Here is a 21920-nt window from a genome sequence, read left to right as displayed (position 1 = left end):
TTATGGGAATTTATAGCTGAATAATGACCCAAGTCATCCCTGCACTGGCATCAGCTGAGCATCAGCTCACAGCCACTGCTGGGTGGTCAGTAATGGGAGAAACTATGATCATTGCAGGGAGAAAGTCTCCAGGATATTGGATACCTCAGCTTTCATTAGTTCTGTTCACAGAGCAGCTGGGGCTGGGCTATTTTATGAACTGTAGCTGGTAGAATAGAGCAAATTAAGTATTTTACTCATTGCCTTTACTGCTAACATTTTATTTGCTTTTTCTAGTGCTAGCAAGCAGAAGGGCGATATTTTCATGGACTTGACTATCATGATAAGCCCAAAATCTCATTACTAAAAGTGTAATGCCTGGTTAAAAGCCCATCATTTTATCATTTGAACTTGGAGTTGCACTCCAGTTTGCACTGTGCTACATTTATTTGCACAGAATTTTGTCTATCTGCAGTTCTTCATTCCTGACCTTACTGCCCTGAATTACTTTTGCTTTATTACTCAGCTGTTCCAGAGAAAACTTCCAGAGAACTTATTTGTCAATTGGTCAGAAAAAAATAAAACAGTCAGAAGGAGTAAAATATATTTCTTGAAGCTGATGTTGCATTTCTTTGGGAAGGATGTGGTTTTGGCAACAAAACATTTGCAACAACTTCCTCTAAGGCTGTCTTTGCAAACAGAAAATACAAAGCTGAGGAAAGAGAGGGGTCTTCAGGCAGAAGGCAGAAGCATGGCAAATGAGGGATTAAGCAAATGTAACTGAGGACAAAGTCTGAGGGGAGACTACGCCAAATGTTTAGGGGTGTAAAAGCACAGACTTTGTTCTTGCCACTCAGGACCCTGGAACTGAGCTGAGCCTTAAGAGTTCCAGGGAATGGCAAAGCAAATAGAATATTGAAATTTCTGGTGCTAGGACCATGCTGACTATCTTGGAAGAGGAAAGGTGAAAAGGAAAGGCTTTATAGGGTTTACTGCCCTCTCACTAAATACTTCCCAATGTCCTGTGTAAATCTCCCTGGTCAGCTTGGAATCATCCCCATGAGCTTGGAGTCATCTCCCTGTGTCCTGTCAGTCGCTACCAGGGAGAAGAGATCCCTGTCCATGTCCCCTCTTCAGGAAGCTGCAGAGAGCTCTGAGCTCCTCTCAGCCCCCTTTTCTCCAGTCCTGGAGTCCTCAGCTGCCCCTCACAGGATGTTCATTCCAGCCCCTGCCACCTGCTCAGTTGGCCTCATCTGAGCACGTTCACAGAATTATTGGGTTGGAAGAGACATTAAAGATCATCGAGTCCAGCCCAACCCTAACACCTCAACTAAACCCTGGCACCCAGTGACATGTCCAGTCTCGTTTTAAACACATCCAGGGATGGTGACTCCACCACCTACCTGGGCAGACCATTCCAGAACTTTATCACTCGTTGCATAGAAAATGTTTTCCTAATATCCATCCTATATTTCCCTTGAGGCTGTGTCCTCTGGTTCTGTCATTCCAGCACCTGAATGTCCTTTTTAAATTGTGTGGCCCAGAACAGCCCAGAGTGGCCCAGGTGGGGCTGCACAGCGCTGAGCACGGCAGCAGATCCCTCCTGGGGCAGTTCCTATCCGGAAGCGTAGGAGAAAAACACTTGCAGCATGTAAAATCTGGAAATGGAGAAATGAGACTTCAGTGGGAGTCAGACTCTGGAAAGGATAAGGTCTGGTTTCCTCTTCTTCCACTTGCTGTGCTGGTGTCTCCGTCAGCCAGAATGTCCCATTTTGTGCTGTTTCACTGGATGGTGATACAGATCTTTATAGGTGAGTCTTCACCTGCTTTTTGTTTGCTCAGGAAACAAATGAAAACCAGAAGCACTTGTTTTGTGAAAACAAAACAGTGAAAAAGATCATAACTGTATATAGAACTTCAAAAATGTTCTTATTTATGACCTAATACTGCTTGAACTTTGTGGTTTTTTCATTTTTAAAAATGTGTGCTGTTTCCTCTGTGTTAGTTCCCTTATTCTCTTTCTTCCCTTGCAGAGCTCCTGAAGGATGAGAATGGCTTTTTGTTACCTGCTCTTTAACTCAGCTCCGTGCTGAGAATGTGTTATTTTGAGGTTCAATAGCCAGTTAAATGCTTCTTTTCTGTTTATCTGTCATATCCTCTGCAATCTCATCTGTAAAGAAGCTTCAGTAAGGAAAAAAATAAAAAAGGATCGATAGGGCAAAGATTCCAAATATCTTCTGCAAAGTCGGAAAATTATTCCAGGAATAGATCAAGGGGGAAAAAAAAGTCTTATCAAATATCTGTCCTGACTGGAGGATGAATGTTTTTGTCCATCCAGTGACCAGTTTGTGGGAGAGAAGACAACTACAAGAGCAACTGTGGGAACTACTGCTTAGTGCCAGCTGCCCCAAGGGTCAGTTTTAGAGAGACTGTACATAAATATGAGTATAACTGTATGATCTGACTAATTATTAATACCCCCTTCTATTTTGGATGGGATATTAAACATGTGGAGTCCATTTCTCTCTCATTAATGAAGGGCCCAAGAGTGACAAACCTCACAGATTTGAGTGGGAACACCCAGGCAGAGCCTTGGGTCAAATCTGGATGCCAGCAAGGCCGGGGCCATGGAGAGGGGCAGGATTCTCCTCACAGTAAGAGCAGGGTCTCAGGACCTGCTCTTAATTAAATTAAGGTCTCTAAATTTCAAAGACATGTTAATTCCCTCCTATTTACTATTTCCTTTGGAAAAATCAGTCTCTAGAAGAGGCTGTACCTGAGAAGTTATTTAAGTTATTTAATCCTTATTGAATAAGGATTCATACTGTTGAATCCAGGCTGCTGCAGTGCAGGGAGATGCTGGCAACATCAGCTTCACAGAAATTGAAAGAGGATTTGAAACTGCAAACCTGTAACTTTCTAAGAGGAATACTAGAGGGAAACTGCACTGAAGATACTCTGATGCCTTGTGTCTTTCCTCTTCTTTCAAATTATTTACTTAGTTATTTATTTACTAAGTTAAGGACTCTGCTTATTTCAAAGAGAAGAGCAGGCAAATTTTCATTTGTTAAAGGATTGTTTAATGAGGCTGCTTTTTTTGCTGTGCAGAAATGGGCTGAAATAGCAGAAGATGAGCCCATGTCTCCTCAAGAAGCAGTGACCTGAATTCTAGCAACAGTTTTAGCTGGCTTTCCACACATCTTTGGTGGGCCATCTTGAAAATATGTGTTAACCTGCTCACGACTAACTCCTTGCTCTCACAGAAATACTTGCAAGGTCAACTGCATGTCTGGTTCTGTCTCCATAGGGAGAAGCTGTTTTCTCTGTTTTGCTGTTTCAAGGCAAATGAATCTTCCCTTTCCAGGGGCCAAAGCCACCATCTTGCAAAGCCTTATCCTGCATTCAGGAATTCAGTTTCTGGCATATCCTGCCTTCATTTCTCTGCAGAAGCTCCTGCCCTTCAGTCCATATTGCCTGTTGTTTTGTCTGCCTCTATTCTTTCAGCATTTGGAGCTGTGGAAACCTGAATGGGTTGGCTCCTCTTGCCAGTGGGATAAGCAATGACGGATCTGAAATGTCATCCCAATAACAAATCACGAGGCAGCCTGCCACAGATTAAAGCCTCACCTAGGGAATAGTCCATTAAAGAGAAAACAAAAGAGACATGGACACAGTTGGAAGCATCTGTTTGCTGCCTGGGAGTTGTGCCAAAAAGGAAAGGCATTCAAACAGCTGGCAAAATAGAAATGTTTGGCAAACCAGGGCTGAAGCTGGTGATATAGCAGAGCAGCAAGTCCTCTTTGGGGTGAGCAAGCTGGCCATGAGACATCAGATCTGCAGGGCTGGAGGACAGGTCTGGTTGTTCCCCCAGGTCCCTCAGTTCCTGCTGCACAGTATGGAAATGATAACATGGGGACAAAGGAAAGGTAGGAGGACTGACACAGATCAGGTGAATGTAAACCAGGAAAGATTTGTTCCTGTCAGAACTTTCTTGTGTAATGCCTTTTGTGAAGAAATGTGTTTTAGGGCAATCTAGGAACATCATAAATAATAGGGAATAATATATTGCAAAGATTTAGACCAGATGCCAAGGTGGGCATTGACTGTAAACATCAACATAAGCTGGTCACTAAGAGTAAGAGGCCAAGGAAAGTGTGTATGTGCTTTTTTAAAAATCAGTATAACACCAACAACTAAGTTTTCTCTGTAGACAGAGTTCCACAAGGTGAGTGGGATTAGTTGGCAGGGCTTGCTCAGTGCACTTTCTGAGAACAGGTTCCTACAGACAGATCCCACTGCTCTGCCAGTTTAATTAGGCCCTAATTTCACACATGAATAGGTATTTTGGACCCTGCTTTTGAGACTGTCAGTGAAAGGCAACTGTGACAGCATTTCCTTTTCAAAGGAGGTGGTGGTGGGCTGAGCAAACCAGATGTCTTTCACAACAGGGTTCTGAACAACTTTCAAACAGCCTCCTAGGAGAGGAGATGGGAGCAGAGTTCTCAAATTCCATTTGCAGAGGTCCAGTTTGCTCTTGGGCTGCCAGTGACAGACCCCAGCTTTGCTCACCACATATCTGATGTATTTTATGAGCTCCCCTCCAGCAGCTGGCCAGGACCAGAGCAAGGAGCAAAGCAAAGCCTGAGAGCTGCTGGCTGTTGCCTGTAGTGCCTCGGGGCACCAGCTGCAGGAGAAGTCTTGGGGCTCAGCAGCTGTGGCCTGCCTGCAGGCAGGAGTGTTCGCTCACACCTTGTGCTGTGTAGGCAGAGCCACCACCAGAGAGTGACAGAATTCCTCTCCTCTCCTCCCTGACAGCACACACGGCGTCTGAAGCCGTTGTCAGAGGGACAATCGGACAGCCTGTGACCCTGCCCTGCTCCTACCGGGTGACACGGCCCAAGGACATCTCTGACATGTGCTGGGGCCGAGGCCCCTGCCCGAATTCAAAGTGCAGGGGCAAAATCCTGCACACCAGTGGCAGCCGGGTGATGTCCAGAGCATCGTGGAGGTACAGCCTGCGCGGGAGCGTTGCCGCTGGAGACGTGTCCCTGACCATCAGCGTGGCCGAGGCGGAGGACGCGGGCGTGTACTGCTGCCGCGTGGAGATCCCCGGCCTCTTCAACGACATCAAGAGGAACATACGGCTGGAGGTGGCCACAGGTGGGGATGGGCACCTTGGGGACACAGCCAGCAGGGGGGTGAAAACTGGAGTCTATGTACACTTTTTTTGGCCAAAGGTGTTTTCCCCAAATTACTCGTTTTTCCCAAATTACTTGTTTTTCCCAAATTACTCGTTTTCCCCAAATTACTAGTTTTTCCCAAATTCCTCGTTTTTCAAGGGAGATCTGCAACCAGTTTCCAATTTGAGTCACAGCCAATATGCAGTTTAGATTAAAAAAAACGCCTAAGTTTTACGCATTTTTTGCCTTTCAAATGAATATTGCATTTCTCATTGTGTAGCTCGGCTTGACTTTTTAAAAGATGATGGAATTAAAAAGGGATTTATAATTTAAAGAACACTTGGAGTGAAATTCAGTGTTTCTTTGAGGTTCACCCCAACGCTAAAGACTTTTGTTTCATTTATGTTAAAAGGAGACACATTAGGATGACCCACCCTTTAGAGTGCTTCCTTCCCCTTAAGGGTGGATCCTCAACATCCACATATTTGGAAATTTTGTCTCCGAGTCTTGAAGGGCTTCTTCCCCTTCCTATTATCTTTCTGAGCTGCAGGATAAAGCAAAGTCTTGCTCAGAAATAAAAGAGATGATACCCACCCTCCCCAAAGCAGAAAAACAATTTTTTTCTGGTTTTTACAGAGCGCAATTGGTGTTCACAGCACATTTGTTTGTCTTTTTTAAACAATACAACAGGTGAGAGGGTGAAAAACGCTGCAATTCTTGTCTGCCTCTGAGGCTGAGGGCAACAGGCCATGAAAAAAGAACCAGTTGCAAGGATTAACACGAAGATTATAGCTGAAAAACAGAGGTGTTTTATTTATTGTATTTTTATGAGGACATTGAAAAGCAAAATAACTAAGTTTTCAAACTTTGGGGTTCTACCACATAAGGTTCTGGCCCTCCCATTACTAGAAGACGGTCAAGGAAGGGTGTTTGAGACTGGTAAAAGAAAAGCAAATCTAGAAATCTGTGAATTTCTCAGACTGGTTGTGCTTTCAGTTAATTAAAATAGTAACTCTCCCACCTTCATTTTCAGTACTTTAGCAGCCAGATAATTTTTATTCAGTTCTGCGTTGGCTTCCCTCAGGGTTGGTTGTGAATGCTCTGACCTGGCTTTTCCCTTGGCTGTTTTTCCATGCAGCCCCTCTAGTGAGCACCACTGCCACCACCACCACCACCACTGAAGCTCCTGTTTTCTCCAAACATTTTATAGAAACAACTTCTGTTCCTCAAGCAACCTCTGATTTCCAGCCAGCACCAGAGACTACAGTCCTGCTGACAACCAGCAGCCTTCCAGCAGCAACCACGGCCCCCGAGTCTCCAGTGGTAGCTACAGGGGAGACCTCTGCTCCCTCAACAATTGCTGGGACAGAATATGATATTTTTCCTGTGACTATGGTGGAAACAACTCCTCTCCCAGATTTTCCAACTGCTTCCCAAGCAGCTGATGTGACAACTGAAGATGACATGTTCTGCTCCACACTCTCTGGAATAACAGAGGGTAACCAGCACCAATCCTTTCATTTTTCTGTGTAGCAGAGATGATCTGTGTTAGCCTGGCTGGCATCATAGAGACTCTCCAATACTTATATTTATATCTGGGAAGTTCTCTCTGAGATGCCTATGGGTGTGTTTCAGGGGGTTTAGGCAAACACAAGTCAGATGTTGTAGATGATGCTAAACTGGAGTCAACAGCCAAGGCAGTAGAGGGTCAGGCTTCCTACAGAGGAGCTTTAACATGGAGAAATAATGTGGCAGAAAGATCATGAAGTACAGCAGAAATAAATGTGAAGCCCAGCACCTGAAGTAGAGTAAGAGAGATTCACTTAACTACTCTATTTGTTTTTTTTGGGGGGGGAAAGACAATTGAAATTGCCTCATGAAAAGTTTAGTTTAGAGTATGTTCTGCTTGAGAAATAGTGACAATTCAAAAAATGTTTAAAACTCAGTATTTACATTCTCATTTCATATAAAGGCTGCTGCTGTTATTAGTGATCAAAGTGACCTGTTATCAAACCATTTATAGGTTGCTACTTCATCCACATTACTGACTTAATTTCTACAGATTGTTGTCTGCACAGATTTGAATGCCATCTGGAGACTCTTCTCATTAATGATCTTTATAAGCATTACTTTTTACTTTGTTTCAGTGACTACTGAATTCCCAGGTACACTTCCAAGTGCAGAGGAAACCAGCAGCTCTGTCCTGATGGAAGAGAGGACAGTCATGGGTGAGTAGGAGAACATTACAAGGTCAGAAGTTGCTTGTTCAGAGAAATTAAAAAGTTGGCATCAACAAAACTGTTGAGTATTCTTAAAAGTGCACCAACCACGTACTGATGATTATTCATTGCAGCTGGCAGTATCCAGGGTCCACACAGAAATAGTTTGAAATCACAGCTGAGAAAAACATGTTTTATACTTCCAAAGGAAGTTGGTTCTGAATAACTCATGACTGTCAGATATTTTGGGTCTGAGAGAAGTTAAAACCCAGACTTTTCAACATGGCTGAATTATCAGATATCTGATTTGTCATCACTACGAGTTCATTGAGATTTCCATTTTAAATCTTTCCCAAGTGTTGTGCCCTCAACAGAGAACTCAGTGCTAAAACTCAAGGATGACATGTTGCATTTGGACTCTTAGTTCTAGTAAGAGCCATGAATCTCTCATTTTTTAAACCCTCAGTATTTTGATTTTTGCAGGTCTTCTTTGAATAGACCTAAAGACTTACAGCAGAGTGTTACTTGATGCCCCTGGAAAGGGCTCACAGAAGAGACTAAAATGGTCTCTTGAACATTAGTGAGGATTTCTCACTCCAGTCTCACTTGTCACCCTTCTGGGGTGATGGATAATGCCCGTATTTTATCATTGTAAATATCAAGTTTTAAAAAGGGTCTTAGCTCCAGGATTCTTGGGGCAGCTTGAGATGTGACAGTGATCTGTAAAGAGCCACCACAACAGCAGCAACAGCAGATGTACCCTGCAGGTGTGAGTCACTCCCACCAGTGCAAAACCTTGTGTTGAACTGTCACAAGGTGTGAAAATGCTGCAGCACAATTTGCTGGTGTCTGGTGAGAGTGATAAGCCAAGTCCAGTTCTTGGTTCTGTTTCATTCACTCTGTGAAATAATGCACTAAATACACCCAGCTCAGGCTTGCTGTAAGGGAAGGGAAAGCTGATTTGTTCCTGAACATTGTATTGATGTTAGAACAGCAGGAGAGAAAGCCAGGGTTAAGAGCCCTCCATCTCCAAGAGCAATTTTTGGCAGATAGGTTGGGTTGCCTGGGGTGGATGGCTCCTCAAGCAACCTGTGATCTAATGGCTCTGATTTAATGTCTCTTCTCTCTTCACTTGCTTTCCCCCAGCTACAACCCTGCCAGCACCAGCCATACTTCAGACCCCAAAAATATCCTTGTTCTTTCAAGTATCAAACTGAGCAGCAATAGTTGGTCCCACCAGCCAGGCTGCAGATGTTGCCATAAAATTTAACTTTGACTTGTTGGACCTGCATTGTTACTGTTACATCTGCATTTCTTGTGGATTTGGGGTGGTTCTGAAGTACGGAGCTCTGAGAGAGTGGAGTGTCATAAAACAGGCATATGAGAAAATGCAATGTTCACACTTCCCCAGGATTTTTAGTTCTTTTTAGTGTTTTATTACCTGTATTTGTTTAGCTGTAGTTCTTATTAGTCATAATCTCTTTTCTACTCCTGTGCAAAAGTCTACTTACACTGGCATGAGCTGGCTATGCCCTGTCCATGTCTTTGATAAAATACAAACACATGGGATGTGGAGACACATCAACACAGCTCTCACAGGAGCTGGTCAGAACAGAGATATTTGGGGCAAATTAGGTCATTAATGGGATAACATACTCTGAAAAGTTTTAAAAATAATTTTAAAAATAGCCATGGGATTATATATTGGAGAGACACTATTTACAAGAATATGTAGTGACAGGAGAAGGGGGAATGGCTTCAAACTGACCAAGAGTAGGTTTAGATTGAATATTAGGAAAAAAAATTCTTCCCTGTGAGGGTGGGGAGGCCCTGGCACAGGGTGCCCAGAGAAGCTGTGGCTGCCCCATGCCTGGAGGTGTCCAAGGCCAGGCTGCATGGGACTTGGAGCAACCTGAGATAGTGAAGGTGTCCCTGGGTTTTCCTCTTTCATGGTGAAGGCTGAGGTTTCCCACGGCTTCCTCAGCCACCAGGAAGGAAACTGATCCTTCTCTTTTGGTTGCAAGGGGCTTTTGCCCTTCTCATTCCCTGAGAGTTCATTACTCCTTGACTGAAGCTGTGACAGCCACTGCAGCCCTCGCTCCTTCAGGTGATTGTGCCAGTAATAATTTCAATCTCTTTCATTTTCAGAGGTTTCAGCAAACAGAGACGGCAATGCTGGGAAATATGAAGAGAGAGGAGATAAGGTAAAACTTCCTCTAAGTTCCAAGAGTGTTTGAGTAGAAATCAGGACAGCAGGACACACTAGTGATTTCCAGTGTATTCATACTACAGGGACAGCTTTTGCAAACAGTGGTTTGAACTTTTATTTAGAAGCTCAGGAACCACCTGTTCCTCTTTTCAGTGGATAGAGCCAAAGCCTGAGCATTCCATCTGACTTGGACACCTCAGAAAAATCTGATCCCCTGGCATCCCTGTGAGAGAGGGGAGGTAACACCCTCGGGGTAAAAGGCAAGTTAGGAGGGTGTTACACCTCCTTCTGTCTCTGAGAGGAGGATGGGGGTGACTGAGCTCCTCCTCCTACTTTGGGTACCTTATTGTGAAGTTCATGTTAAATGGGATTAATCTGGTTTCAGTATTCTAGAGTAAGGTTTATTAAATACTGAAAGGGTAATTAATTTTGTTTATCATGATCAACTCGATGTGTCTTCTCAGCCCTTTGTGCAGGCAAGCTCAGAACAGCATTGCAAACTGCAGCCCAGTGCTCTGGCACCAGTGCAGCCCCTCCTGTGTAAATAGCTCTGAAGGAAATGTGCTCCCAAAGCCTTTTCAGTCTCTCTCTTCTCCCTTCCAGTTTCCCAGCTCTGCCATTCTCATTGCCTGTGTCATAGCGGGGTCCATCCTTTTCATACTGATGCTCTTGGTTTGGAAACGTGAGTATCCTGGAGTGAAATGATTCTGATGCTGGGCTGTGCACACCCTCCTGAGTCCCTGGCTGTTCTGGGAGCTCTGCCATGGTCCTGGGGGCAGTGCTGTGTTCATTTCATGGGGGTTGCTGTCCTTACTCCAGGACTGTGGCAGCATCAGGGGGCCAGGGAGGATGAGCTGGTGGGGATGGAGCAGGAGGCAGCCTGTGCAAAGAACCTGTTCCCTCACTTCTTGCAGGGCTGGCTCATCCTGTTGGCTCTCTCTTTATACTTAAGTGGCTCCATAATTTCTTGGAAATGCTACCAAAAGACACGGGTGAAACTGAAATCAGGATGGGATCCTTTCTTGCTTAGCCCACAGAAATATTGCAACTTGCTGTCATTGCTTCTGAGCTTGTTTGACAGATACATTGGAATTATAGATTTCATTTTGCCATTGTAACATTAATATTATTTTGCTTCCAGGTAAACATACAAAGAAGTTTATAGTAAAAAGGTAATCCATTTTGTAATTTCCTGTTAAAAGTTCCAGTGTAATTTTTCTTAGAGACAGGAAGGTATATTGGCCACTGATTGTAATGGGTACAGTATTGGCTTGTGGTGTTGATTACCAAAGTTGTATTAGGAGGAAACTTCAGGTAACTTCACTCCAGAAATTCAATAGTGGTTCCTGGATGCTGCTTTTGTGTAGAAATGAACAGAAACCCAGAGCAATGGAGAAATTAAGCTACTGTTACTGCAGTGTAGTGACTATAGCTTAAGGAAGTGCTTAATCTGCTTTTAATTTTGATTGATACCAGGACATGATACCTTGTGCAAATGTAATTGATAAATTCATATCTTCTGGCTTCTCTTGAAGAAAAAAATTTCTGTGGGCAAACCACAGGGGTGTGCAGTGAAGCATCACCCCTTTTCCAAAGACCAATAATTTTTCAAAGGTAGCTGGTCCCTCACTGCTTGCTCTATGTGGGAGACAGGGCTTGGGGAGAGACTCTTTTCTGAATCCCATGCTGGTTACCCTACAGCTGCCATTACAGGGTTCAAACAGCCCTGCCCTATCCATGAGAAGAATGCAAGCAGGTAAATACCTCCCTGCTGTAAAAATTAGGAGTTCTTCATTGCAGTCATTGGGCTCAGCAGTTTCAAGTTTCCATTTCCATGGGAATTTGCTGATGTTACAAACCAAAAAGAATGCTCTGAAACAGCAATGTCCTTTTGTCCCCTCCTTAGTGATCTGTGCTTCTCACTGCAGTGTTGGACCACCAGAAGAGACTGACAAAGTTTTCAGTGGCGCTGAAGGAGAAAACAACATTTTTTCCCTGTGAAGAGCTCCTACATCATCTGCACATGGGAAATAAACAGGGCCTGTTCCATGCTGCACTGAGAGATACTTGTGAGCCCTCAAAATATCAGTGGGTATAAAACAAAGGCCAAAGCTTCAACTATGAAAATTTAAAATCTTTGTGCAAATTTTCCCATATGACCCTTAAAACTCACTGCATAAAGAAGCTTATTTGAGAAGGGGCTTTATACATTATTCATGGATGCTTCTGGCATCTGCCTTCTTACTAGCATCATGTTGCACAATTGAATTTGCTTTTCTCCATTTTTACTAATGCTCTTCCTTGAATACAACTTGTACTCTGAGGAACAGAAGAGATCACATGGAAGGCTGCCTATCTTCAAATTGCCATAAAGAAAGAAAAGGAATCATAAAGTACAATTTTAATGCTTTTATGTAATCAATAGGAAAATTAAGCAACAAGAATGCTGTGAGTTTAAATCAAAAATGCAGATTACTTAAGGGGTATCACTACTGCCTGTGATTCAGCATGTTTGAATAACCCTTGGAGAATATGTTAATAAACTCTGTAATTTGTTGCTGGCAATTGGACTTTTTATGCCACATCCTAAGGCATTTCAACAAGAGTTAGGTATTTCCCAGGTGTGGAAATGACTGGTGTGCTGTCTCAGCTCTCCAAAGAAATACTGCAGTATTTGCAGGGGTGGGAGAATGTCCAGAAGACCAACCCAGAGGGAAATTTCTCTACCTTGTCCCCACAAATCCCCATACCACTCATTTCTAAATCTGTTAAGGAAGAGGGATTGTCCATGGAGGCTGGGGGATCATCGATGGGATACACTGCAGAGCTTTTGTGTAATTCCCTGGGGTCCTCACCCATTCTGCTGCTTTGGGAGTGACCTTGGGAGAAGATCCCAATCCATGACAGTGCCTGGAGCTCACCAATGCCAGCCATGGCATCTCTGGGCAGCGACAGCCTGAAGTGAGATCACATTGTGGGAGCAGCCCTGGATCAGAAGCCAGCAGGGTCTGGCAGCTCTGGGTTTCCCCTCTGGCTGTGCTGAGACTCTTGAGGCTCTCCCAGTGAGCTGGGCAGGCAGGGGAGGTTCCTCTTTGGGGTCCCTCTGGGTCTCGAGAGTTCAGAGCCCTGTCCTCACCCCACTCTTGTGGTGACACAGGAGAGTCCCCAGACAGAAGTGGCCTGTGGGCTCCCAGGCTGGCTGTGCTCAGCCCAGAGCCTGTCTGTCCCACACCAGTGACTGTGGCTGTCACCACCCCACCACAGAGCACAGGCGCCTGGCATCTCTCACTTCTAGACATGAGTCCCACACAAACCTGTGAGGGAAACAAGCAAAAAAGAAAATCCCAAACAGTTTTGATGTACTCCTTTGAAAAACACAAACTTTTCTTTTTGCCTTTTTTCCCCCCACCCAATTAAACCTGCTAAGTCAACAATATCTCCATTGCAGCTTCCAATTGGCAGAGTTGGGCCAATCCTTTTGCTCTTCCTAATTAGCTCTTCACTAATGACTTCATTATAGCAGAGCTAGCTCTCACTTGGGAAGGTTCTAGCACATTTGTTGTGGTGCTGGCTGGACTTAAAAGCCCTGATTTTGGGGAGTTGCAAAAGGGGAGAAGAGATGGGAGCCAAAAAAGTGACTTTGATCTGATCAGCCGTGTGGAAATGCAGCCCTGAGAAGCTGCAGGGAAGCTGTAAGTGTAACTTATGCCACTGAGCATTCTTATTTATCTTTGTATTCAGCCCAATTATTGAGGCAGAGCCTTGGGTTTAGAATGGCTATTGGAGGCAAGGATTTGGGGAGGGTTACATTTAAATGAAAATTCATTGAAGTTATTTGTGAGGACTGGGGCTGTCAGTGTGTTCAGGGGGAGGTTAAAATGAGCCTTTTAAATGTAGCTGGAGGAAATGCTGCTTTCCAAAAGCATCAGAAGCCCCAGAATGCAGTCTCTGGATCTAGTGGAGAAAAGCTGGATGAAAGTAGCAAGTCTTTAGAAAGAAAAGGCTGTGGGAGAGGATGTCATTGGCATCTGGAAATGTTGGCCTTTATTTTTAGGACTTTTATCTTGGAAGATAAAAAGAATACACTTAAGATAAAGCACTGTAGCAAAAAACTCCTCTGGTAACAGATTAAAGAAATACAGAGGGCAGAGGAGCAAAGCCATTTGCTTTAAAACCACCCTGCATTTCCCCAAAACTCCATTCCCTCCTTCCTGCCTCCCACCACCCCTCAAACTGCCAAGCACCACGAGCTGAAATTACCCCAGTCTGAGCTCCCCCCAGCATTTGGAGCTGCTGGAGTTATCTCAGCATTTATGGACTTGCACAGGGAGCCTGTGGCAGAGCAAAGCACGTTTTAATTTGTTTAGAGCCCATGTCAAGCCTAAATGTTGTTATATCTGGAGAGTCTGGCTGAGCTCTGTGGAGCAAGGCTGTTAATTAATGAAGGATTTCATTTCTGGTTCAAGCAATAATTTTTACTGGTCCCCAGTACTTTGTGGACAATTGTCTGTATCAAAATGACCGATTAAAAGGGTAAAGGAGGTCTGAGGTGAGGAGATAATGACTGAACTGCCAGATTAGTATGAAGGAGGTACAGAAAAGCAATTAAAAAGAGAGATTTGAATATTTTGGGATATGGGATTGACTAATGAGGAAACAGGAGGAAATACCGAAAAAAAAAAAAGGCAAGTGCTGAGTTATGAATACAAATCCTTTAGAGAGAAACCAGAGGAATGAATTAAATATCATTTTGAGATTAATAAGAGACCTCTCTTAATAGACTTTATTGAAGCTGACTGTTCTCATGGTCCCTTTCCATCTCAGCAGCACATTTCATTATGTTTCCAGGTTTGTTTCTTAGCCTTAATGTGCTTTTCCAGGCATTTTTTAAGGTTAATATAAATAAATCTCTTGGTTTCAAAGGTGAAATATAATTGGGGCTTAAGAAAGAGCAAGCAGAAGGGAAGAATGTGCCTGAGTACATAGGAAATTAGAAATAAGAATAAATAGCATCATGGGACTTGGGGAAAGAACGGAGATAACCACACAGTGTGAGATGAATGCATGAAAAAGTGGAAAATTTTAGCCTGGAAATGGGACGTGCTGCCACAGACATGACAGCAGATGGCAAAATTGAGCTGTAAAGGCTGAGGAGAGAAACATCTGAAGGATGTTTCTCTGAGGAGAGATGAGAAGAGGCTGTAAAGGTGATGCAGATTTGCTGATGGCCAGCAGAATCAGTGCAGCCTCCTCCAGTGGTGATGGAGGTCCCAGCCAGGAGCTCATGGCTCCAGGGAATGCTTTCAGCACACTTGGCCTGGGCTCTGGCTCCTGTGGCCTCCAGCAGCACAATTTCCTGCCAGTCCCAGTAACCCTCTGGTTTTGTTGTGCTCCTGAGCCCATGGTGACCACGCAATTCTTGGTTTCCCCTTCCCGCTGCCGTAACCCAGCTGGGAGCAGTGTGGTTTTGGTTTCCCTTGCTAATTTAAAGCACAAACCCCAAGACTCAGCAGCTCCTGCAATCACACTGTAGAAGCAGTGGCTTGGGAAAGGAAATGTCAGACCTAAACAATCCCACAGCTCGCCTCAGCCTCCACTCCCTCCTGCCATCCAGCAGGATGGGGTCTTGGCAAGGAGCCCCCCAAGGAATCACTTTGGAGAGTGAGAGGGGTAGAGATTGGAGTGGGGCTGCCCACAGAGAAGCCTCATTCCTCACCCTGTAGTGTCAGACCCCAGCCTGGCTCAGGGGCTCCGTGTGGTGGAAAAGTCTCTCCTCCAGCCCATGCTTCCAAAGAAAGGCCCACCAGTCTCTTGTAGTTTGGTCTCAAGGCAGTTTATTGCAAGCTATCTAAAAGATTGTCTTCTCAGGCTGCTGTGGTTTGCTCAGAGCTCAGGCAGAGGCTCTCACACACCCTGACATCCTCTCTGACTTCTTCTCTCCCCGCCCAGGGCTGCTGCTATCTTTTATATGGTACATTACATGATAAATGTTTACAGTTTTTCCCCAATGCCTATTGCCTATATTAAATGGTGTTCTTCTATTCTAAACCAATCCATGAGTGCCAACATAATCAAGAACATGGAGGCAAGGAAGAAGAAAAAGGAGGAACAGGACCGGCCTACATTCCTCCATCTTAAAACCTCTGACCCCCATGTACAACGTAAAACCCCCCCCGTACAGGTGTTAAAACCCCCTTGTACAATACTAAAAGATTCTTCCCTCTACTTTGTGACTACTTCTACTATAAGATCTAAACTTTTGTTACTGCTTGTTCTACCTGCAAAGTTGGTAACTCATTCCATGGCTCAAACTCAAAATCACAGCTGTTTCCAGCTGCCTGCCAGGGTCTCAAATGCTTCTGACCTGGACCTGGAAAACCCAAAAATGTCTGAGGGACATTCTGAGTTCCAACATTGTAGTGCAGAGTCACAGAATCAAATGAGGTTGGAAAAGACCTCCGAGATCATTGAGTCCAACCCATGACTGGTCCCCACCTTGTCACCCAGACCAGAGCACTGAGGGACAGCTCCTTTAACACCTCCAGGGATGAGGACTCCACCACCTCCCTGAGCAGCCCTTCCAATGCCCAATAGTGCTTTCAGTGGAGAAATTCTTCCTGATTTCTAACCTGAACTTTCCCTGATGCAGCTGGATATCATTTCTTGTCCTGTGGCTGGTGTTCTGGGAGCAGAGCCTGATCCCCACCTGGCCACAACCTCCTTCCAGGGAGCTGCTGAGAGCAAAAAGGTCCCTCCTGAGTCTGCTTTTCTCCAGGATAAAAGCTTCAGCTCCCTCAGCCTCTCCTCACAGGACTTCTTTTCTAACCTCAGCTAAGGAGCTCCAAGTAGTTTAAAACTGAGACAAGGAAGGATCATGAGGACACTGGGAAGAGAGAGGCAAATTGAACTGTGCAAATACCAACGAAAGGATTGGGACAGGAGGTGTTAGGAAATTATTTCTGGTAAAAGTTCGTTGCCTTTTTTAGTCTTTCAAGCACTGACCCGTCTCCAAGAGGAAGGGAAATCTACCACTTCCCAAAATATCTTTGTTTTTAAATTAGAAAAAAAAAAGCTCAATATTATCTGACAAAATGCAACTTCTTTTTTTAAGTATCTAGAAAAAAAAGGCAAATTAAGTGAGGGTGTGTTTTGGGTGGTTTTTTTTGGGGGGTTGGTATTTTTTAATACCTAGGAGAAGAGGTATATGGTAGGTAATCCAAAATAGGGAATAAATCCTTTCTATAATTTTATTTTCTAAAACAGAGTATACTAAGGCCTGACTCTCTTATATCATATACGTATTCTGTAGTTCTACTGATGTAAGTGAACACTGAATCCTGGAAGGTAACCCTTTTTCATGCTTAAATGCACATCTAATGAAGATTCATGGCTTCAAAGGTGTTCTCAAACACCAGAGCTGGTGTCATCCTTAACTAAGCCATTCAGTAGTTAATAAACATCACACAATCATCTGCATATTTAATGCAGGGCAGAGAAATTTATGGAGAAATCTCTAGCTTTTAATCCAGGGATGAATCATTGATGGGATTTTGGGTTATTCACTTTGTGCTGAATTAAGTTGTCTCTTTTCTCCAAGCGAGCCCCCAGTGTGGGCTGTGCCACGGGCTGGGCTGCACAGTGATGGATGGTGCTGGGATGAATTATTTATTGGCCATTTTAGATCACTTGCCCAGCAGTGAACTAAGCCAGTTAATTTTAAATCTGTTCATCTCCATTCCTAAGTGCACAAAAAGGTTTCCATGTACATGTAATCCATCTCCCTCCCTTCCTCCCCCTCCTTCCAATGCACCAATGAATTACTTGTGTGGTTTGGGATGCAAACTGTCCCTTAGGGGTGTGGTGACAGTGTCCTGGCATGGGGGACTTTGTCCAAGCTGGCTCTGGCTCTTCAGATCTCACTTGTGTCCTCCTGTAACAGCTGTGGGAGGGAAATGGTTGTGATTCCTTAGCTTGTCACACATGTGTACAATCTTCTTTAATCCAGAGGGGCTGTGCAGAGAATGTGTCAATGCACTCAGGGTGGGGAGGGAAACTCCTGGAGGCTGTAATGATCAAGCACTGATTTTTTTTTTTTTTTTTTTTTTTAATGATTTAAAATTTTATTTCTACCTACATGCCTCAGCCAATGCTGGGGCAGAGCCCTTTCCCAGGGCTTTCCTGTGAGCTCTGCTTCAAGGACAAGGGACATTCAGTCCCTCAGTGGAGCAGAGAGCCAATGCTGCTTTTGAATTCTGCTTGGTGTTTTTATGCCCTTGGTCCATTATCTAATGGGGAATATGATGAGGTAATTATGGAAATACACAAATTGCAACCTCATGAATACCAAAGAAAGTCGTGATGATCCATGCTAAAAGAATGCATAAAAATGCAAATCATTTGTAAATGGGGAGCAGTAAATCTTGTTAGTATTAATAACTTGGAGCATTTAATTTCATCAGGTCTTGATGAATTCTAACCAAAGCTGTCTGAAGAGATGGGTTTAGGACTCTCACCCTGTGAACTGTGCACCATGAGGTGCAGGGGAGCTGTGCCTTGGCTCCTCTTGGTGAATCCACCTTGGGCTCCCTCTGTCAGCACTGTTGGCTGGTTCTTTAGTGGGCTAACAAAGGGATTGGGATTTATCTTCAAGCTGTTCTCTGTTTTTTTTGTCGTATCACACTGTATCTTGTCTTGGTTTGTGGGAGGTGCTCCTGATGCCTTTTCAGGCTACCTAAAAACAGAGGCCAGACAACTTTAAGGGAGTAAAAAGCAGTTATATTTATTGAAGGGTCTTCAGGTACATTAAGGCAGATGAAGCCCCCCAGGGGTTACACCCAAAAATGGATAATGGGTGACTGGTTTTCACACACTTTTATAAGTTTGGTCCATTTGCATATTGGGGGTTAATATTCCAATTACAGTTTTAGGTAATGAAGTAATTTACCCTAAGTTTTCTCCCCCCAGCTCACTTTTGTTTACATTTCTTGGGGCCTGAGACAGTGAGGTGTCCTTGATTTCCAGGCCTAGAGAGGAATTGTTGTATCTGACCAAAATGGGAAAACAGCAGCTAACAGTGTATATGGAGTCCAGAGCTATACATTAAAGAATTACAGGATTAAAAATATATGAGTAATATGCAAGCTAAAACCCTAGCACATTACTCCTAGCAGAATCCTGGGGAAGAAAGGGAGAAGAAATTCCATCTTTGTTGAGATTTTTGGCATTTTTTCTGCTGCTGTTGTGATAAATATGACCAGGTGTGAGTTAGGAGTCTGCTGGGTGAAGATTCCACCTGGAAACACACTCACTGAAGCTTTCCCAAGTCATTAACAGACTTCCTTAAACTTTGCCAGGCTTGCCAGTGCCTGGGTGTTTGGTAGAGTTCCTATTTATCAGCTCTTCCTTTCTGTTTACTTCATTCATCCCCTGTCTATAGCTGAGTTATTCTGCCCTAGTCAAAGATCCTGGATGGCACCTCCATACATGAACCCTGCAGCTTCATAAAACCTGATTAAGGAGAGAGAAATATTCCAAGAGAAAACGAGAAAAGGTCATGATTTATTGCTAATAAACAGCTCCCTGGATTTTATTATCTTTGCTGTGTAGAAGCCTGGAGATCTAGATTGGGCTTTATAATTCACATTGAAATTCAATGTATCGCATGTCTCCTGTAAAGCCACATTTTTGAATGATACTCAAACCCTATTAAACAGGTACTCATTAAACCACAACACCCTATAAATTCTTCTTGAGTTCTGTTGACAGTACACATCAAACATGAACTGTTAAGTGCTTTTCATTTTCCTGGTATTGGGCTATCATAATGCATCACATGACAAAATAATGTGTTTACATGACAGATTTAATGCTTGATCTGCTGCATGAAATGCTTCAGAGCACCAGAAGACAAAAATGTAACATTATACTTCCAAGTGTCTATTAATTCTTAACTAATAATAGATTACAGTGAGATGCTGACAGAAATGGATGAGAGAGGCACCTGCACATGGGAGGAATTCATGAGGATCAGTGACGTGGCAATGAATACTAAATGCAGACATCATAGCTAGAGTGAAAACGCAGCATTTATGGCTTGGCAAGAGACTCACTCCTGCTCCATGGGTCTGGGTTCTTCTTTTGGGTCCTGACAGCCCACACTGACTTGTAGTGAAGGTCAGGTTGGATTTACTTTTGCTTTTCCCTCCTAAATGGTGCCAGCAAGGAGTCCCAGCTAGTTCTTGGGAACTGGCCAGGCATGTGAGTAGGACTGGAATGAGCCCCAGCCCTGGGGACATGAGGATGCCCTACCAGTCCTTTGTGTCACCCTCCTGTCCCTCCTAACCCTGGCAGCAGCCTGGCTTTGCCCAGCCCCGTGTATTTTCTTGTGAATTGTTGGAATCTGTGCTATTGATGATTCCCAGATTGTAGAAAGTCTCTGTCTGTCAGCCCCACTGCCAAAGCAGAAGCCATAATTGGTCTGTGCTGGTTTCCAGGTTGTTTATTCTGTTTATCTCTAACATGTTCTGCTGCCCTGCCCAGCTCTGTCCTGCAGGGCAGCGTGTGGGGCTCTGCCCTCAGTGGGATGTGACAAACATTCAATACCAGAAACTCCCTGGGCTGGATTTACAATAACGTGCCAATATCTGACACCTACGTTGGACAGTGTGTCCCCAGCCTGAACCAACAGAAAAATGCCAACACCACAATGAAACATGGAGGGCATGAAGAAGGAGAAAAAGGACAAGGCACACCCAATTTCCTCCATCTTGTCCCCTTTGGACCCCTCATCTAGAATCCTAAAATTTTACTTTTGCACCCGTGCCACACTTAATTATTACTTAAATCAAACATTCAGAGCTGGTAATTCACCCTGTAAGATTGAAAACTTTTCCATGGCCAGAGATCACAGCCAGTGTCTCTGGGGGCTCTGTCCAGGAGGTTCCTGACCCCTGCCAGGGTCCCAGGGAAGTCAGAGGGAAGCTCTGGATTCCCACAGTGAATTGTCAGCCTGTGCCTGGCCTGACAGCTGAGGAGCACCATGGGATGGCTCTGGGGACCTTGCAGATCCACAGCATGGACATTTTGTAGGGATCAGGGGTTCACTGAGGTCCAAGGGCAATCACCAATCCTCTTGGGGTTGGGAGAGACAGAAATCAGCCCTTGCTCACAAACTGTCTCCCACCAGCAAAAGAAAGTAACCAAATTTCAGGTTTATTCCAGCCAAAAGACTCTCCTCTCTTTTGCTCTTCTGCTCCCTCCCTGCACCTCCTGTGCTGACCTGGGTTACCTGCCCATGGCCCTGGGCACGTGGCTCCCACCCCCATCCTGCACATCCCAGCCCCCAGCACCTCCAAACCATGTGCTTTGGACCCTGAGATGAGTTTTTCTCCCACATGAACCCACTGCTGTGCTTCGAGCAATGATTCCATGCTTGGTTTTGAGCATCACTTCCTACGCACCCTCAAAGCAGAGCACAGACAAGTCTCAAGTCATTCTGTGCAAAATTGTTTTGTTTTTTCCTCTTGTAAACCTCTATGTAAACCATTTTTACTTTTGCTGTTTGTTGTTTTCATGAAGAAGGGTTGTTAATTCTGGAGTTTCTTTATGAGGAGTTGTCCCTCCACAGGCCTCATTTCTCCACAGTGCCACCTCCTTCCCTCCACACAAGTCTTCTGTAATTCACGACATCGTTGACTTCCAGCCTTGGCAGAAAACTGCCAGAATTTGGAATTTCAAAAGTGATATCCAGCCACTCCACAAGTTTAGAGTATGAGGGCAGCTATGTCCATTAATCTTTTAAAAGAACCCAAATCTCTGGTTTTTATTGCAAGTGGGAGCTAGGAAGGAATTGCTATGTGGGAAAACAATGCTGTAATGATGACATACAATCAAAGGGAGGGTAATAAACCTGCTATTCCTCCCTGCTTAGTGGGGGAGTTGGCTGGGGAGCAGGAGCTGAGGCTTGTTTTAACTACAGACAGCTCTCTCTTTTCAGTTTTTATAGCTTTCTCAATCACTTTGCTCATCTGCTGCTGGAGGCTTTTATTTGCTGATAAGGGCTGTTAAGCAGTTGGAAAGCCAGACCAATGAAGTTATATAAAATGCAGCAAAGGGTATGTGCCAGGTTAGAGACAAGATGATGGAGGAGGGAGGGAGATGGGAGATGGGAAATGTCCTGAGAAAGGGACAAAACAGAGTAAAGCAGCGAGAGACACAGTTTACTGCAGTTTGTCACTCTTTTAGGAGGGGGCATATATACATATTTAGGTGTAGATATACTCCTACTTCTATCTGTCCCTGCTGCTTGTGCGGATGGGACAATGGGTTCCTCTT

The 21920-nt window shown here is 44.3% G+C and overlaps 1 protein-coding gene across 3 annotated transcripts; it reads left to right on the top strand.

The window, feature by feature from the left end:
• The first annotated feature begins 1613 nt into the window (after positions 1–1613).
• LOC110482731 (uncharacterized) lies at positions 1614–12152 on the top strand. 3 transcript variants are annotated; one of them, XM_085591437.1, is made up of 8 exons: positions 1614–1790; positions 4795–5139; positions 6370–6657; positions 7307–7387; positions 9527–9582; positions 10191–10269; positions 10729–10759; positions 11516–12152. In XM_085591437.1, exons 1-8 carry the CDS (start codon positions 1652–1654, stop codon positions 11586–11588), a joined length of 1092 nt encoding a protein of 363 aa, XP_085447563.1. In that variant the 5' UTR covers positions 1614–1651; the 3' UTR covers positions 11589–12152. The 3 variants fall into 3 exon arrangements, with proteins under 3 accessions (XP_085447563.1, XP_085447562.1, XP_077642862.2); XM_085591436.1 differs by having other exon boundaries at positions 1617–1790; positions 6298–6657; positions 11494–11687; XM_077786736.2 differs by having other exon boundaries at positions 1619–1790; positions 6298–6657.
• Positions 12153–21920: the final 9768 nt, after the last annotated feature.

This window comes from Lonchura striata, chromosome 13 (assembly GCF_050655825.1).
Source record: "Lonchura striata isolate lonStrDom1 chromosome 13, ASM5065582v1, whole genome shotgun sequence".
Taxonomy (NCBI): domain Eukaryota; kingdom Metazoa; phylum Chordata; class Aves; order Passeriformes; family Estrildidae; genus Lonchura; species Lonchura striata.
This window is presented reverse-complemented; position numbering and strand designations above follow the sequence as displayed.

Bases quoted from the DNA above. Each gene is read 5' to 3' on its own strand.
- LOC110482731 (XM_077786736.2), top strand. From the start codon at position 1,652: ATGAGACTTCAGTGGGAGTCAGACTCTGGAAAGGATAAGGTCTGGTTT. The intron at 5,140-6,297 runs GTGGGGATGGGC...TTTTCCATGCAG, and splicing joins ACGGCTGGAGGTGGCCACAG to CCCCTCTAGTGAGCACCACT. The intron at 9,583-10,190 runs GTAAAACTTCCT...TCTCCCTTCCAG, and splicing joins ATGAAGAGAGAGGAGATAAG to TTTCCCAGCTCTGCCATTCT.